This window comes from Hoplias malabaricus, chromosome 14 (genome assembly GCF_029633855.1).
Source record: "Hoplias malabaricus isolate fHopMal1 chromosome 14, fHopMal1.hap1, whole genome shotgun sequence".
NCBI classification, from domain to species: domain Eukaryota; kingdom Metazoa; phylum Chordata; class Actinopteri; order Characiformes; family Erythrinidae; genus Hoplias; species Hoplias malabaricus.
Genome location: NC_089813.1, coordinates 28,016,877 through 28,035,782, shown reverse-complemented (window position 1 = coordinate 28,035,782; position 18,906 = coordinate 28,016,877). Strand labels below are relative to the sequence as shown.

Below are 18,906 nucleotides of genomic sequence, written 5' to 3'. Positions count from 1 at the left end.
GCAATATTTATTAGTCTGCTTGTCAGATTTCCTTTCAATAGCCTATCCAGCTGAAACTGGCCCCATCCATTGATACCAATATACCATTTTTGTATAAGCACTGTACACTAATGAACCAAAATATTAAGATCACTCAGAGATGAAGGAAACAGAACACGCAGTGCTTGTACCCAGTGTGTTTGATGAAGAAAGACTTGATCAAATGTGAAAGGGCTTAAATGGCAAGATATTATATAGCTATGAAAATTCAAGAAATGTAACTAAAATATGCAATCAGTTTAACGGTTGATAAAACACATTAAGAAAATATCTTTATAATACCAAAAATAATAATGCTGACACATTTTGGGGGTTAAAAGGGAGTTATACTATCTAATCCCCCCTGAAATTGATGCCTATGTATGGCTATGAGCATATATTCTAATGTTTGTGTCAGTAGTGTCAGCAGGGTTAACGTAGCTGAATCTACTAAACTGTCCATATATTGTACAATGCAGCCAAGGCAAATGACATTACAAAGCTATACACTGATTTATTTTGACCTATTATGGCTGTAGTTTTACCGGGTACATGCCCAGAATCCAAAGGTAGAGCCGTCTGCGTCTGGATGAAGGCTCATGACGGAGAAAGAAGCCAACTTCCTCCAGGAAGAGAGCCAGCAGCAGTACAGCCAGCACCGCCGGGATCAGGAACAACCACAACTCATTTTTAATCACTTTGTTCAAAGGAAACACAAGAGAAAAGAGCTTATATTTACCAAACATTTGTGAAACACGGAATATGTAGTAATATAAAACCAACTGAAAAATGAGAGTTAACCTGTAATGATCTGCATTACAGTATTTAGGAAACACCAATATGGGTTATATTTATATACTATTTTCAGCAACCATTCATTTTCAGCAACCACTTTATCCTGTTCAGGGTCACGGCAGGTCCAGAGCTTCTCAGATTCACAGTGTGCAAGGCACTAACACACACTGGACAGGTTGCCAGGCCATAACAGGGCAATACACTCTCACACTCTTATACACTTCTGTATGTAAAATGAATGACAATTTCATTGTTGTAAAATTAAAGCAAAAATGCTTCAGAAATCGAAGAAAACCCAAATTTAATTTGTTAGTGATATTATAAAGTTGCACTTTTAGAGTTAAAAATATATAAGAATATAATAAGTATTATTAAAAAATCCTTTGAAATTCTTTTATTTCACTTTACACACACAAATTCAACAGTTCATCACACTTTTATGGATCATTGTAATATCCTGTTGTAGATAAGAGAAGGCTGATGAGCAATTTAATATTTCCAGTGTAGCTTACCTTTGAAGAACTCAGAAGAGAGTGGGATTTCAGCCCCCATGAGGCTGCAGTTGTCTACTCTCCTGAGCATCAGTCTTCTGAGAAACCACTGAAAAACACTCGATAAAGGGGTTTGGGGCCTTTCACATAAAACCCAAAAGTGGCAGACAGCACTTAAACCACACACTTATTATTTAATATTTCTTCACCAATTATCTCAGGAAAGGCATAAGTTAACCACTGGATTATGACACATAAAAATGAAAACAGGAGGGAAAAGAGTTAGTAAGCTTAGTCTGAGGTGTGTTCCGGTAGTTGCTGATTATCTAAGGGATGTCTTCCTGATCTCAGGAATTAATGATTGACAGTCAGGTAAACACACAGGTAAAGGGCCAAGTCCATTCTCTCTCTAATGTTTCCAGTTAACTGTTGGTTCCTCTGGGGTAACATATGGTGGATGATATATTTGTAGCTTATTCAAATTAGGCAATTTTCAAAGGAATAACAATAGTGAATAAATCAGCATTTCCTAACTCCAATGCTGCAGTCAGCCGCACAATGCAGATTTATGTTGTCCTGTTCTAACTCATCTGATTAATCTTAAAAATGAATAATGGGACATACTCTCAGAAAAAAAAGAAAAGTTTCAGAGTATAATCTATAAGCACGTGGACACCCAAGATAAGGCTAATGGGGTATGAAGCTGTGCAAACTGTATTCCCTGAATATTGGGGCACAGTACATCATCCAACATCAGTCCGCAACCTCACAATTGATCTTGTGGCTGAATGCCATTAAATCCTCACAGTAGGGGTCCAACATCTGGTGAGGCTTTTATTCTGCAAAGCATGCATCCCATACACTTAATTTCAGTTACCACATAACTTCACTGTTATCTGAAATTAGTATTGATTTTATCTGCAGATATAACCCTAAGGTTTTCTTGTATTGCTTGTTTGCTTGCTCTGTTATTACATAATGCATGGCTGTATTTAAAGACACTACATTATTCCTTACAATTAACCACATTATTTTGGGATTTTGACTTAAACTTATGTTTAATTTTACATCGTGTAAAACTGTATTTAATATTAAATTCTTAATCGTGTTCTTCATATTTTTACTGTTAAATTGTACTAATAATTTAATGTACGTTAAATAGCTACTTACAATCCTGCTTAATTTGAATAACCCCGGGTCTTTTATTTTGACATTCTGAGACGGGTTCCTTTGGGAAGGCAGGTTCAGAGCAGAGGATCTATGTTACATGTTGGATGTTGTAAACAAGACTTATTTCTTTTAGGCTCGTAATTTACAGCCAGTGGTTGTTTATTAGGAAACATGACTGTTTAGGCTGATACCGCTTTTGTTGTGCCTTTCTGCAACGTGTTTGGGGCTCAGACTTGATGTAATGGACTCTCCGTACATCAGGTTTAACTCGTATGATTTTGATAGTGATTCTCGATTTCAAGAAGGTCTGAGGAAAGTGCCCACCAGAGAGCTATTGGAGCTCAAAATCTTCTATTATAACAGGTACATATTTATAAATCATATAACAGATATGTACTCGTCACTAAAACTAGAATCTGCGTCCCAAAACATACTAACATAACTATTACCTAGCCAAAAAAGCACACCTCCTGGTGCAGCAAGATTGGGACACTGCCAAAGTCTCTGCGTGAGATCAGTTCAGTTAGGGCTGGCCAGTATATCAGTGTTCCCGTGTCGTGACCAGGTCCTTAATGTAAAAGGTCAGACATAACATTGAAATAATCTTTGTTTCTCCATCAATATGTGCACAATGCAGTTCAAATACATATGTTGCTCTGTATACGTTAGGTCGTCTTTCACCCTGCTCTTCAAAGGGCGTGAGCACCACAAATCTACTGTTAGCTTCGGGATCGTTCTTAGCAATGCAGTGGGAGTGTGACGTGGTGGTGTGGTATTATTGTCTTGTGCTATTACAAGTAGATCAGACACAGCAGTGCTGCTGAAGTTTTTACACACTGTGCCCTACACTATGCTTTACAGTAAACTGCATTTTTTTTTCTGTAGGTTCATCGAGCCAATTGACTTAACGGGTTTCCAGGAGTGGTGTGATGGTTTACAAACTGTCACAGATGGAAATGTTGCAGTTACTAAAGAGATAAAATGTTTTAAAGGTAACTTGTGTCAAAAAGGTGAAATTTCTGGTTCGGAGGAGCAGACTAAATCAAATAAGGAAACTACACTAGCACAAGGAGATACCCTCTCATTTGCCGAAGTGTTCCGCATGATTCAAGCTGGAGAGGAGATCCCTGGACTTCAGAATCTGGACATTAAACCATGCAACCAACAACCTACAGTTTCTCAAATGTCCAGGGTATTAAAACCCTGGGAGAAATGACTTGAAATTAAGTGGAATTTAACGTGGAAATATTTTGTGAAGACACAAACACCAGTGTTGCACTGTAAGGCAACAATCCTAATGTGCTTTACCTCTCTGACTGAAATAATAGAGAGTAACTAATTTTACACCAGTCTCAATGTATCCTGTAACCAAACATGCCTCACACAGTGATATTTTATAAATATGAAATGTTTATGAGCACAAAGACTTTGAGGACAACGTTATCAGTTTGTATGAGCTCATATATGCCAGCACCTTTTTTAAAAATGTATTTTTCTTAGTCACTTTCAAAATCTTGTATAATGGAGCCTTTTGAAAAAGGTTGAGAAAAGGAACATATTCAGGGTGACACCTGCTGTAGTGATGATAAACGTCTTAAATTGATTGCAGTGCCAAAGGATGGTATGTGTTGCACTTTTAGTTTAGATGCCTGCCCCAAAATGCCACTGGTCTGTAAAGAGTGAGGCCAAATGGAGAGCTGGGGTTCTGTTCATTTTATCATAAAAGATATCAGTTGACACACAGCCAGATACTCTGAATGATTAAATCAGTGACTGTGCAAAAGAAAGACCTGCCCCTCATGTTACATGCATAATGGTGTGTGGGGTCCCAAATCATCCCAAAAGTAAGAGTGGCTCATACCCAAGAAATAACTAATCAACGTCGTGTACCTGCATAGCCCCTTTATTTTAAAGCATGTTTAAGCTAATGCCATATTCATCAACATTTTAAATGAGTCATATTATACTCACATAAACCAATTATTACTGTTAAAATCGGCACTAGCATAGACTAGGTTGAAGGGTAGAAATGATGGAAAACACAGAAGAGCATTACATAGCCAAGGAAACATGCCCCTTCAGCTCTTTATTGGCATTGTGTATGGAGATAGTGGGCTGATATGCACCTGCTCTGTGGTGGCCCAGTGGGTCTCTTTCATTCATTCATTGTCTGTAACCACTTATCCAGTTCAGGGTCATGGTGGGTCCGAAGCCTACCCGGAATCAATGGGCGCAAGGCAAGAACACACCCTGGAGAGGGTGTCAGTCCTTCGCAGGGCGACACACACTTGGAGGAAACCGACACAGGCACAGGGAGAACACATCAAACTCCTCTCAGACAGTCACCCGGAGCGGGACTTGAACCCACAACCTCCAGATCCCTGGAGCTGTGTGACCGCAACAGTACCTGCTGCACCACCACCGGAATATTTCCACAGGAAAATTGTAAGGGGAAGTATCAGCTGCATCAGTTTTTTAACTTACATCTTTAAAGCAGAGAAACTGAATGCAGTGGGTCTTCAGAGGGTAGCTCACAGCTGTGTTTGGTGTGTTGACTGGCTAAAAAAAAAAAGGGTGAACCATTGAAAATACCATTTCATTCACACTGCATGATAATGTGAATGGCATGTCAGTGTGTGTGATGGAGACCTCTGTATACCAGATTTAAATGCCACAATGCTGAACAGGACATTCTGTGCCACATCTGCTGACGTGTCTCCAGTGGTGTAAATCCCTCCCTGCCCATCCAAATAGCAGACAGGCTTCTCAGATAGGAAAATTATTAAAATAATAAATAAAAAATGCACTGAACTGAAGATACAGTGCATGTTTAAGTAATTTTGTTTTGACTTTGAAGCATTGATATGAACTGAAATGACAAATTAGATTTATTATTGATTTTGACCAGAAAGTCATTTATAATTTAGGAGTATTTACATGAATACTCTTTTTTTCTATCTCAGTTACAATTTCAGGGTACAATAAAATAACCAGACAGCTTCATATTCAAAAGAAACTATAAATAGTCATGTTGATTCTGTATGTGTCTGGAGCTGATCGCTGTGCCGGAGCCTCGTCATCTTACTGATCTATACAGATACGTTGATGGATGTTTGGATAAATACTCAGATTAACCTATAATCAAATCATATATGTGAGGATTTGCAGTATAGTGTATAATATCAATCAATTAACATCCTTAATGTTATGTTCAGAGAATGCTAAGCAGACTTCAGTCTGAAGTACAAAGCACACATTTGAGTGTGTGTGTAATATGCCCTTCACAGTAACCAGGTCTTAATTAAATGTCAATTAAATTTTGGATTAGCATGTTAGAACAGTCCCCATCACCATCATTAAAACACCATTTCACACTTTGTCTAAGGCCTAAATTGAGATGGCAAGCTTGAGACCGATGGTTTCAATGCCTAAAGCCAGGTGTAGGCTCAAGGGTATAAAGTCCCTCAGCAGTAGCCTACGTTTAACAAGCACTTGGATATTTATATAGGCACCTAGCTAAAAGTTGGTGCCAAACATCCATAAGGTAGCTAAACGTAGGTGCCTTAAATTCTAGTAAACGAACCTTAAAGCCCAACAAGTGGCATGTTACAAACATATTTACAATTTACAACATTGCATGTCAGGTATTCCATAATAATAATAATAATAATAATACATTTTAATGCACTTTACATTTCAAAGAAATCTCAAAGTGCTACAGGATAATCAGAAGCAAACATTTAAAAATTCCATTAAGAAACAAGTAAATAAAAACAAGATCAGTAGAGATGCAAAAAAAAAAATCATAATAAGCCTTTTTGAATAATAGAGTTTTCAGTTGTTTTTTAAAAGACTCCATGATCTGTGGTGCCCTCAGAGAATCTGGGAGTGCATTCCAAAGACGTGGGGCAACAGCTTGAAAAGCCCGGTTTCCCCTAGTAGAACGTTTGGTCCGGGGCTGGTGGAACGAAGATGTCTTGATATATTTCCACCAAGACATTATGACATTCTGAATTAGGCTCATAACATATCACCATACATAATCCATACATAACTTTTTTTATCAGTCTTATGCAAAGTTTGGACATCCCTGAATATGTTGTCTTATTGGATTACTAAGTGACAATAAATTAATAGCCTTTAGAGGGAACAAATGTCTGCTCATTTTAAGTTAACTTGCAGGTTTAAAAAAAAAAAAAAAAAAAGTGAAACGTGGCTTGGCACATTAAATATTTATTATTCTCAAAAAAAAAAAAAAGTTAAGAAATATAAAGGTCATTAAACCTTAAAATTCACAATATTAAAAGTTTTTTTTCTCTGTATAGGTGTTGTTGTTTTTCATAGTTGTTTAAAATTGTCCTTTTAATAATTAATTATATCTGAAATTAAAGTTACAGAAATGTGACAGGGCCTTTATTTTTAAAATGACATAAAAGAATGCCTTGGTATTAAATGACTGACACATTCCTTTTTAATAAACTTAGTATAAAATGGATAAAAGTGTCATAATTTAAGAGCATTTATATTGAAGTGCCACAATGTCTTGATATCCTCATGACTTTTCTTTTGAGTCAGTTCACCTTGTCGATGTCACCCGAGCATAAGATGCCAGTGCCATTGGCATGTGCCAGCGTCACCCGGACATATGGTCCCGATGCCTTTCCATGTTATTACCGATACTGTTGAACCCATGAAATGTACAAGGTGCATACAAAATAATGGACAAGGCGTTATATAACTAATACACACTACATAATATTTTTACCTTAAAACGACAGCTTCAAAATCCTTGTGTTGCTTCACTGACCTCTATGAGGTAGAAGAGTCATTCTGCCATTGCCACTCTGGGCTTAGCACTGCAGAAATTGCTAAATGTAACTTTAGGAGGTTCGGAAACCCTCCCCCATGATTTCAGCACATGGCTGTAAATATGAATTACACTAGGGGGAGCCAAAGGAGTATAAAAGAGAAAACGAAAGAATAATCACCTTTATTGGTCTCCTTAGGGAAATTGTTTCTCTGCATTTGCCCCATCTGTGGTAGTAAACACAAACACTAGGGGCAGTGCACATGCACACAACCGAAGCAGGGGGTTGCCAACCACTTCTGTGCCCAGGGAGCAGTTAGGAGGCTAGGTGCCTTGCCCAATAACACGTGTCATTGTCATAGCTTCACGGAAATACTGCTGTTTCTCCAATAGACCACCAAAAACAGCAAACAATATTTTTAAAGTGAGTTTCTTGTAAGTGCCTCTCACAAGAGATGGCCATGTTAATTATAGGTTTAGTGCAGAACCTGATGCATCCAGGCTGTTTCAGTGCAATAACTGGTTTTTATTTATATATTTTATAAAAAAAAAAATAAAATAAAAATTTACACACCCTTGTGAGACTTATCACTTCCCCCACCTTCACTTCCTGTTGCATTTGCCTCTGAACATTCATTCAAAGACGAAAAGATGCTTGTTATTTATGTGGGCCTCCACATTACTTTCACTGTCTTCTTGTGCTCAATTCTCCTCAGCCATGCCTATGGGACATTACAAAGGAAAGCAAAACTTTTCCAAAAGATATTTTGCAGCAATGCAGAGGTGGCGGACTTACCACAACAGCAACTGATATTTGGTTTCTCCTCTTCAGATGTGGCATTAGCAAGGTTTGAATCCATAGTGAAAGTCTAGTGCAGTTTCTGATGGCAGCAGAATATTTCCTACACAAGTTCTCAAAAAGAGTTCCAAGTGTCATTGCTACAACCTCTTTATACACAAGGCATTGTTGTCTTGCTACAACCACATCTTGAAGTACTAAGTGTATTGTAATATTATAGACACCATCAGTAAAGGGAACTGAGCACTGATGACATCACAGTTCAGTAATCCACTTTACTGTTTTACAAAAAGCAAACACTTTGATCCAAGTTACCATACATCAATGTGAATATTTCTCATTACTTTATCTTAATGGTTCCAGAGAAATTGTCTAAATTAGATTTCACTAAGCATGTCAAACTACATGTCTAAAACAATTAAAACATCTCAAATGTAAATAAATAAAGTTTAAAAAATTAATATCCTTGCACTATCATTGGATATAAACATGAACTAGATTCCTACCCTCCTCCAAAGTTAAATAGTGCATTTTCAGCTGTGATAAGCTCAGAATAACAACGACAAATGCTCTAGTCTCCTTATTACAGGTCAGTGGAGCATATTATTATTCCCACAATTATTGGTAGCTGTCACTTTAAAAGGTTAAAATATTACATGGTGTTCCTTACAGTACTGTATGGACAGAAACCTGACAACCCAGTGTCCTCTACAAACTTCAGGTAATAAAATTCAGTTCATGCTAAATAATTGTTTACAGCTTCATATATTTGTGCAAAATCTGTGGAATACTCCCTTTAAAGAGCTTCTACTTAAGCAAGAGCTTAAGAAAAGGGAAAAGCTCAGAAGCAAGAGCACAGATGGTGACTACACATCCGGTGTGTAAGCTAGAGGAAGTGAACCTAATGCTTGCATCCAAAAAACGTTTCACAATGGTTTGCTTAATACAACATAAAGGTGACACAATATCAAAATTAAAACAAAATAAAAAAGGTATATATATACAAACCACTTCTGTAGAAAGTGCAACATTGAAACACCTTTAATAATATTAATAATAATTTATCAAAATCATCTGTATCTTCAAAGATATTTCAGCATACACAAATAGAACCTCTCCAAGTATAAAACATTCAAAGGCCAATGTGCAAAAGCAAAGTGCCAAAACAGCTGACCAATATATCGTGTTGACAGAGTACAACGTGCAAGCACGTACACTTGCACAAAAGCATAACAAGGTCTATGGGTGGGTTAAAACTCCTCTGGTTCAACTGTCTCATCCTCAGGAATTTCAAAACCTTCCTGTTGACAACAAAAACACAGCACATAAATAATTAACAAAAGAAACCATGAGCTGAAATATGTTTGACAGCCGTTTGAAACTGCAAATGATACCCACATCTGTTGCATACAGAATATCAAGTATCTTCTGCAATGTGGGGTCAGGGTCACCCTCTTTCTCCTGGCAGAGGAGCTCAATATTCCTTAGTTTGCCAAAGTAAAAGTCTCTCTCCTTCTCCAAATCTGCAGCGGTGCTTTTTAAATCATTTATCTGGTAATCAGTTTTAAAGAAAACACACACACACCAACAAAAACATTAGGCTTCGAATTATACAACTAAAACCCTGCTAACAAGTATGAGAAATTTATTTTGAAGTATCATAGATACCTAATTTAATTACCCTTTATGACTTAGAGTTCTAAAATCTATATTCACCCAAATGTTCCCCCTACCAAAAATGAAAAAATAAAAATGTTATTGATTAGATAAGACATGTTGAGTGACAAAAGTGTGTAATTAATTTCTGCGGTGTTTCTTATTAACATAGCAATTGCAATTTAAATAGAATTCAAGTTCCAGTGCTATTTATTTATATCCAAGAAGAACAAGCTTTAATTTTGAGCTCTAAATGTACAAACATTAATTGGTGGCTCATCATGTATATACCACAGCATCTGGTTGTATCTGATTGGTCTAACATTATTATAAAATATATGCTAAGACATTGTTCTTAATAATGTACGATATCATTAAAATTGAAACCCTTGTGACTTGAAAACTACACTGAAATTTTGATATAAAATTGGTATACTGTCTGTAAGCCTATAATCACACATTTGCCATAGAATTATGTGGTTTTCTGAAATTATATATATGAACCTGAGTTAATAATTAAAAAAAAAGTGTACAAATCATCACACAGCATATAAAAGTAAGCAAAATTAATCTAGAACCTTTAATTTTGTGATCAGCTTACCATTCATTTTTACCTACATATCCTCAAAGCAGCATTCATGAGACACAAAACTGATCAGCCCACTATTATTCCATATTGAGGGTAAGGGGAAAATATGATTCCCCCCACCCCCACCATACTATTACTTTTAAGCGCCTTATAGTTTAATTATGAACAGAAATATAATAGTGGAAATATGCCTTTAAATAAAATGTAAATACTTATTAGCAGGGCCTCACCGTTCGAGCAAGCTCATCTCTATCTTCTTCCACAGACACTGCCCCTGCCCTCCGTGCACCAGATGTCGTTTTGGTAGCAGCTGTAGCCGATCTCTGTGGAGCTTGAGGATTATGTGGCAGAAAGTATATTAAGTGCACAAATAAGGCACACAATACACACATTCAAGCAAAATTCACACCATAATCAGAGTCTGAGAATAATGAGTAGTTAAGAATTCTGACTAAACTGTAATAAATGTGCCCAGAACCTCTTACGTTGCAAATACACACTTGGAAAAACCATGAATCTTACCAACTGGAGCTGTTGGCTTGACTGGATTAATGCGGGCCTCTGAGATTGAGATCAGAGTTAAAAACATGGAATTTAGACAAGGAATTACTCATCTATATAAAAAGAATGAACATAAATCATTTAATAAATATAATAAAATAATTCTGTGATCTAAAAAGCCTAATTATTAAGGAAACAATTTTAAAAGATTTGTTGGTCCCTTGTGGATGCTGAAAATTCAGTAATGGGCACAGGACATAAAGAAAAATAAATATATTTAAACTACCTACATGAAAACTGTTACTTTCTGTCTTGCTTCAGAGTTATTAATCCGTACCTGTGCTGCCTTTTCTAGGTTTACTGGCGGTGACTGTAGCCTGACATGTGGCAGGCTGCTCCTGTCCTTGCCTCGCTGCTTCCGGATCATACTCCTTTCCATCATAGTTAGCATCAAAGAACTTTTTAAACCACTGCACAAATTCAAAGTTATCTTGGAATTTCCCTTTCACAAGCTTGTCCACAGGGATAACCTAGGGGGAAAGCCCCCCCCCCCCCCAAAAAAAAAAAAAAAAAAAAAAAAAAAGGAAAAGCTTAGCATTTTTGTACTAATACCTGACAATATTAAAAACAAGTCAAATGTATCATGGCTTTTACTCACTTTATTCACCCCAAGCTTCTTAAAGCTAGCTTGAAGGAGTTTAAAGTTGTGGATATATTCATGCTCTAGTTTGGCCTGGAACTTCACTTTCTTTAAGGGCAAACAGGATGGGAATAACATATCCATAAACTGGCAGTAGGCAACACCTAGAGAGGCAACAAGCAAAAAGAATGTCATCAACGGCCAGAGACTCAGGCCAAGACAACCATTAATTCTACTGGCCGAAGTTAGCTACAGAAACAAATGAACAGGTTTTGCTGTATAAAAAGATCATGGTCAATTGCATCTTACTGTTTTACAAGATTATTAGGCTCAGTGCTCCAGACTAACTTTTTTCAGGACTGTCACAGCAACTCATCAAATTTGAAAACTGTCCCAAATATTAGATTGCTTTAGTTTACATTACAATTATTTCTCAATTTCCTGAATTGTCCTAAAAATATATTTTACATAAATGTGACAGATTAAAGCCAAATATTGGTAAGAGCATCACAATATACAGACAGTAATAAGTCCACTGTAATATAAGATGTTTTTCCTTAAAACTTAAACTCCAAAACAACAGAATGCAAGAGTAAATATATATCCAGTAGAACTGTGAAACAGAGTTTCATGTTATCGGGAATGTGTGTTTATGTATGTATAATAATGACTATACAATCAAAAAGAATAACATCGTTAAATTATAAAATCACCTCATCTTGCCAGATTACTAGCTGATTATTAGGTGAAACAGAATCTCCCATTACATAGTAACAGCACAAGAATTATTATTATTATTATTATATTATTATTATTATTCACCCATTCACAAGACAATATAATTAAACTTGTGTGGCATAATACATACAAACCGGATTCCAAAAAAGTTGGGACACTAAACAAATTGTGAATAAAAACTGAATGCAATGATGTGGAGATCGTAACAGAACATAGGAAAAAGGAAATTGAGCATATAACGAACAGCTGGAAGACCAATTAACACTAAGTCAATTGACAACATGATTGGGTATAAAAAGAGCTTCTCAGAGTGTCAGTGTCTCTCTGAAGCCAAGATGGTAAGAGAATGGTGTTACCCAGCATAAAATAGCAAAGACTTTTAAGTTATCATCATCAACCGTGCCTAACATCATCAAAAGATTCAGAGAATCTGGAACAATTGCTGTGCGTAAGGGTCAAGGCCGTAAAACTCTACTGGATGCTCGTGATCTCCGGGCCCTTAAATGTCACTGCACCTCAAACAGGAATGCCACTGTCAAGGAAATAACAGAATGGGCTCAGGAATACTTCCAGAAAGCATTGTCAGTGAACACAATCCATCGTGCCATCCGCCGTTGCCAGCTGAAACTCTACAGTGCAAAGAAGAAGCCATTTCTAAGCAAGCTCCACAAACTCAGACATTTGCACTGGGCCAGGGGTCTTTTAAAATGGAGTGTGGCAAAATGGAAGACTGTTCTGTGGTCAGATGAGTCACGATTTGAAGTTCTTTATGGAACACTGGGACGCCATGTCATCCGGACCAGAGGGACAATGGATAACCCAAGTTGTTATCAACGCTCTGTTCAGAAGCCTGCATCACTGATGGTATGGGGTTGCATGAGTGCTTGTGGCATGGAAAGCTTGCATGTCTGGAAAGGCACCATTAATGCAGAGAACCATGTTCAGGTTCTAGAACAACATATGCTCCCATCTAGACGTCATCTCTTTGCAGGGAAGACCCTGCATTTTTCAACAAGATAATGCCAGACCACATTCTGCAGCAATCACAACATCATGGCTACGTAGGAGAAGGATCCGGGTACTGAAATGGCAGCCTGCAGTCCAGATCTTTCACCTATAGAGAACATTCGGCGCATCATAAAGAGGAAGGTGCGACAAAGAAGGCCCAAGATGATTGAACAGTTAGAGGCCTGTATTAGACATGAATGGGAGAGCATTCCTATTTCTAAACTTGAGAAACTGGTCTTCTCTGTCCCCAGTCTGTTGAGTGTCGTAAGAAGAAGGGGAGATTCCACACAGTGGTAAAAAAAATGGCCTTGTCCCAACTTTTTTGGGATTTGTTGATGCCATGAAATTTTGAAATAACATATTTTTCCCTTAAAATGATACATTCTCTCAGTTTAAACTTTTGATCTGTGATTTGTGTTCTATTCTGAATAAAATATTAGATGTCAGCACCTCCACATCATTGCATTCAGTTTTTATTCACAATTTGTTTAGTGTCCCAACTTTTTTGGAATCCGGTTTGTATTTCAGTCTGGAAAATCATAGGTATTTAAAAGTAAGTTTATAAATAAAATATCCATGAAGGTTTGGGACTAGTCCCTGTGGTTAACAAGCTATAAACAAGTGTAAAACAAGCACTTCATAATTTTACCAGAATAAAACATACATGGATCATGAAGCCTGATCATAGTTTTGGCTTTGAACATGTTGTTGCTGCTATTGACACATTTTACCAGTGATAGTCTATACATATGTTATGAAATATGTTATTGTTGCTTCAAGAATGCAAATTGATGTATAGCTTAAACAGCTTTAATAATGACTCATGTGGAACATTTAAGCAACTTATAGTTATAAATGAGTATAAAATGAAACATTATGTAGTTTACATATTAACATTTTTCAGCCATTAATTAATTTTTTTTTTTAGTTAAATTGTAATTTTTTTCGAGGTGATCTGGCATACCACCACTTGCTGCTTCATGTACCACAGTTTGAGAACCACTGCTATAAGGAATCGCCTTGTGCTTTGCTCTTCACCTGGTCTATTGTTTGTTCTGTTGCTATGGAGTTTGTCCTCTAAAATGGCAAAGACTAATCACAATGCAATGCACTGTTACACAGTTGCTCACTCTCTAAAGTATACTTCATATTAGTTGCAACCACAACTTTGAAGTAAGCCCTTTTTCAGCCAAGCAACCGACATCCTACTTTTCTTACCACAATCTAACAATTTTTTGCACATTTCGTATTTCGTGGCTTTTGCAGTCAAGTATATTTTAAGTGTAATCCAGAAAACTTCCTAAAAGAGACAATGCCCAGAAAATAAGGTTCACTGTACACAAATCTGAGGTTTTTCTCTAGGTAACAAATGGACATGTTTGTCTTTATTTTACTATTCCTGGGTGTGTAATTTTTTTCTGCCAAGTCCTGGGATGCTTTGTGATGAGTGTAAAGTTACTTACCTGTACATAACTGCTCAATCTTAGCATGGTTCATATTAAGAGAGTTGTTGATCCACATCAACATATCATGGCGACTAAGGTTATCACTGCTTACAGAGGTAGAATAGACATTCACAGCCATGACTATAGAAAAAAAGACAAGTTTTCATATTACACAGAGAAATCAAATACAGCACAACTACTTTCCTTCATTATTAGGATTCAAGCAAGAAAAACAATATCACCTACCCAAAATAGTCAAATAGCAAAGTGCTGTTGACAGCTGAAAAAGAACAGTCAGTGAACAGTCACTTCCTTTAAATGTCATCAGAGGAAGACAAAGATGCAAATGAACTTTACTTACATAGCAAGCACGGAAGGAACAAACTCAACCACTCTTCTGCAAGAGATTGTACATGTTCCATTTAGGTTCCATTTATGAAAACCGAGTACTAGTGTGTGTATGTGTTGTTAATTTTTATTCCCTCATGTCAGCATAGTTTTGGAATAAACATATCCCACCCTATATCTAAATATTCTGACTCTTGGAGAAAACATCTTATAAAACAAAAATGTTCTTATAAGTGCCTTTAAGCATTTTAGAACTCTGGCACATTTGTCTTTGGACACTTTGTCTTTAAAGATTCTAAACGTAAATGCTCTGTAATTTTAATGTACTCATGATAACTGTTTTAGCATTTGGAAATACACCACACAGACATGTTAGCAGCGATTAAAATGCACATACTTCAAAAGCCATAAAGCAGAAACATTGCAAAGGACACTAATGCCCAAGCAGCGCACTAGTCTATTATGTGCAGCTCAATTAGGAAGTAATTAGGAAGTAGGAAGCCATTTGAGACGACGCCTCTTTATGAACGCTACCACGGGGTACTCCCCAAAAAAGTTAGATTACGCCCAAATTTGAGACCTCCACATCCCATATTTATTTTGAGTGTTTGAAATGACATAAGATCATTTAGCTGACATTAAATCAACGCAGAGTAGAAATCTTGTACTCACGTAACCTTCGCTTAATTCTGGAGTCGTTTTAATCTAACGACACCGGATACAAACAAATTATATAATTTAATATCAACTGCAGATTTGTTTAACTCTTAACGGAGCTATATTAATCTGTCCACACGCAGGAACGAAGACTTAATAAACTCACTTCTCTCTAAGTGGTTTTAAATGATTTTGTCCGTTGCCGCCAACGCTCTTCGACCCACAGCCTTCAGCGTGGTTGGCGCGCACCAGTTGATCATGTGACCACACTCACACCGTCAAAATAGAAGGCCTAAAATGGGCGGCGGTGGGGTGCAGGTAAGGTATACTGTGCTTAAATGTGCTCTGTCTGATGCTGTGTATGTATAAATGTGTTTCACTAAAATAACATAATATCTGAGAGATTAATTACACGTTTAAAAAATTTCAAAACCGAAAATGAAAATACCCCTGCCCCGTCTAGCAATTAAACCCCTAAAAATCCATCTCTATCAAAGTGAAAAATAAAAAAAATAATAAAATAAAAATCCCCAAATGCTAAAAATGCATTACTTCATCTACCTTTTCTGGCATTTGTCTGCACCTTAAATTCTTTGTTTGTTTTTTTGATGTTTATGTAAGATACTGTCTGAATTCATCCTTTGAGACACATTTGGAACACTGTTTCAAAGCAGAAACAATCAGCTATGGCATTTTGTCCTTAAACATAAAACTCAGTTTTGTGTTTGTAAGCAAAGATCAAATTGATTTTCACTGAATATGTTTGGTCTTTAATTCAACATCAAACATTAAATTCAGCATATTCTTCCCTCATTTAATCGTATTGCTGTGAGTTATGGGCTGCATATCAACTGCCTCTAGACTGCGTAATAGTAGTTGAATCCAAATAAGGCTCTAAATTTTCTATAGTAACACAATTTATTTGGTGAAATAGTGTGTAGAAACAATTACAGGTTAAAATGCTTAAAGCTTAAAGGAATTTTGCACTTACCGTAGATGCTGATCGAACAGGTCAAGTTTATGTCTCTGTCTCTCTCTCTCTCTCTCTCTCTCTCTCTCTCTCTGTGTGTGTGATATACATATATATATATATCACATACAGGTCTTCAGTATAGATGCACAGTATGCTTTAGGATACAGTAAGAGTAACAGTAAATTATAACAAGTCTAGCTCAACAATGAAGGCAGCTGTTTTAGGCAACAGGTGTTACAGAGTATGGGAACTGCCCCACAGTTTCAAATTCCCCTTCACAAAAACACACATAATGCAGGCTCTTGGATGATAGATTATATTAAAATACCTGTTTTTTTTATTATTGATAATATATATGAATTCATATATGAATTCTTCCCCCCTGCTCATTTGCTATTCTTTACCCCCTTTTCATTCTTCGCTCTGTTTTTATGATCAACCTCCAGGCTGATAAACAGTTAAATTGTTTTACCTTTTTTTTCAATCCAAGTACATAACCATATAAACTCAGAAGGCATTTGAAAAAGATAGTAGTGAATATATAAGGGATTTAAAGTAAAATATCAATTATCAAGTAGCCTATAATATACATAAAACAAAACGGCACCCGTACAAACCTGTACAAAATATTTTGAATACTAATGATAGATATCAATCTCACTTTCATGGAGAGTGGCTAGAGGAGATTGGAGAGTGAGAATCACACCTGTTCAGACGTCTCACCACACAGGCTTGTCCAGCTGCTGGTGGAATGGTACTACCACTTGTTTTGGGCCTGTCCAAATGTACATCTTACTGACAAGGTTTACACACAATTAGACTTAAAAGTGTTATGCCAAATCCTTCTACTCTCAGGATCTACTGACATAAAAACTAAAAATTTGTTTTTATATTATTTATATTTTTATATTTTAATGTTTTAATTTTATTTTTATATATCACATGAAAAGCAATTACAAAAAATGGTTTAAACTTTAAACCTCAAAAGATGTTTATTATATTATTTATGAAAAAGTAGGAAAACTTGACATGCCAATGTAGCGTTTCCTCAGAGCTTTGCACTTAGCTTTCATGACCAATGAAATTTTTACTGTGTTATACGTATTCCTCAGTAATATAATGCTTAGTTGAATAACTGCATAATATATAAAATGTACCATTTTTATGTGATTTAGTAATATTCTGTATATAGTAGCTTTTATAGCATATTTTATAGTATGTCTGTGAAGACTTGCATATTGTTACTGTCCAAAGAAATGTGTGCATCTCCATTTTTGTTAATATTTAGTTTACTATATCATTTGAACACAGCAGCTGTCTTTGTTTTGAGTGTCATTGAGTGAAAATGTTATGATTAATGGATCAATAGAAATGCTCCAAAATAACTTCTTCTGTAAAGTTAATATTTTTGAGATGCGTTTTTTTTTGTTTGTTTTGTTTTGTTTTGTGGGGCAGCACGGTAACGCTAGAAGTAGTGTTGCTGTCTCACAGCTCCAGGTTCCTGGGGTTATGGGTTTGAGTCCTGCACCAGGTGACTGTCTCTGAGGAGTTTTTGTGTGTTCTCCCCGTGTCCACATGGGTTTCCTCCAACGGTCCAAAAAACACATGCTGATAGGTATTTTGGCGAGTCAAGTGTCCATGGGTGTGAGTGTGTGTCACCCTGTGAGGGACTGGCGCCCCCTCTGTGTTCCCTCTTTGTGCGCAGTGACTCTGGGTGGGCTCCGGACCCACCGCGACCATGAACCATGAACAGAGTATGAATGAATGAATTTTTTTCTTTGGACAGTTATATGTACAGACATTCACGTACAGATATAGACATATCAACGCTTTTTAATTCCTGTCCCATGACTCTTTATTTTATGTCAATTATTCTATATTCAACCATATCTCTCACTTCCAGGTCAAGACAAATGTGTGGTCATACTTATGCAAATCTGACCCAACAGTAATGTAACTCCTTTCAGTTTTGACAAATAAATCCAACATAATTCTGGTTTTAGTTGCAGTTCAATTATTGACTATTCAAGAGTATCCTATATATAAAGCAATACAAATATTTAAATACAATTGCAAATTGACTGGGTACACAGCAGTTCATAATAGCTTGAAACATGTTCTCTTGATAAATCACAGAATATGCACTCTTTAAGACCAAAAGTGTTTGGACAACTGCTCAATGATTACACAACATTTCTGAAATTTTTAGGTTGCAGTAACAGCCCCTGCTATTTTGAGAAGACATTATTTCACTGAGAATGCAGTTTTATT

General features: G+C 36.5%; 1 protein-coding gene across 4 annotated transcripts; it reads right to left on the bottom strand.

The window, feature by feature from the left end:
• Positions 1 to 9,090: 9,090 nt before the first annotated feature.
• Positions 9,091 to 15,964, bottom strand: mapre1a (microtubule-associated protein, RP/EB family, member 1a). Of its 4 annotated transcripts, none has more exons than XM_066644710.1 (10): positions 15,678 to 15,716; positions 15,019 to 15,054; positions 14,904 to 14,937; positions 14,676 to 14,798; positions 11,485 to 11,630; positions 11,164 to 11,356; positions 10,848 to 10,886; positions 10,556 to 10,656; positions 9,479 to 9,631; positions 9,102 to 9,381 (listed from the first exon to the last, which is right to left on the bottom strand). In XM_066644710.1, the coding sequence occupies exons 4-10, from the start codon at positions 14,794 to 14,796 to the stop codon at positions 9,331 to 9,333; spliced, it is 804 nt and encodes a 267-aa protein (XP_066500807.1). In that variant the 5' UTR covers positions 14,797 to 14,798; positions 14,904 to 14,937; positions 15,019 to 15,054; positions 15,678 to 15,716; the 3' UTR covers positions 9,102 to 9,330. The 4 variants fall into 4 exon arrangements, with proteins under 4 accessions (XP_066500809.1, XP_066500808.1, XP_066500807.1 ...); XM_066644709.1 differs by lacking the exon at positions 15,678 to 15,716 and adding an exon at positions 15,829 to 15,964 and having other exon boundaries at positions 9,103 to 9,381; XM_066644712.1 differs by lacking the exons at positions 10,848 to 10,886; positions 15,678 to 15,716 and adding an exon at positions 15,829 to 15,964 and having other exon boundaries at positions 9,091 to 9,381.
• Between the last annotated feature and the right edge of the window lie 2,942 nt (positions 15,965 to 18,906).

Coding starts and splice junctions, on each gene's coding strand:
- mapre1a (XM_066644709.1), bottom strand. CDS start 14,796: ATGGCTGTGAATGTCTATTCTACCTCTGTAAGCAGTGATAACCTTAGT. Junction 11,631..14,675: donor GATTGAGCAGTTATGTACAG/GTAAGTAACTTT, acceptor TTGCCTCTCTAG/GTGTTGCCTACTGCCAGTTT. Junction 9,632..10,555: donor GAGATGAGCTTGCTCGAACG/GTGAGGCCCTGC, acceptor ACTGATTACCAG/ATAAATGATTTAAAAAGCAC.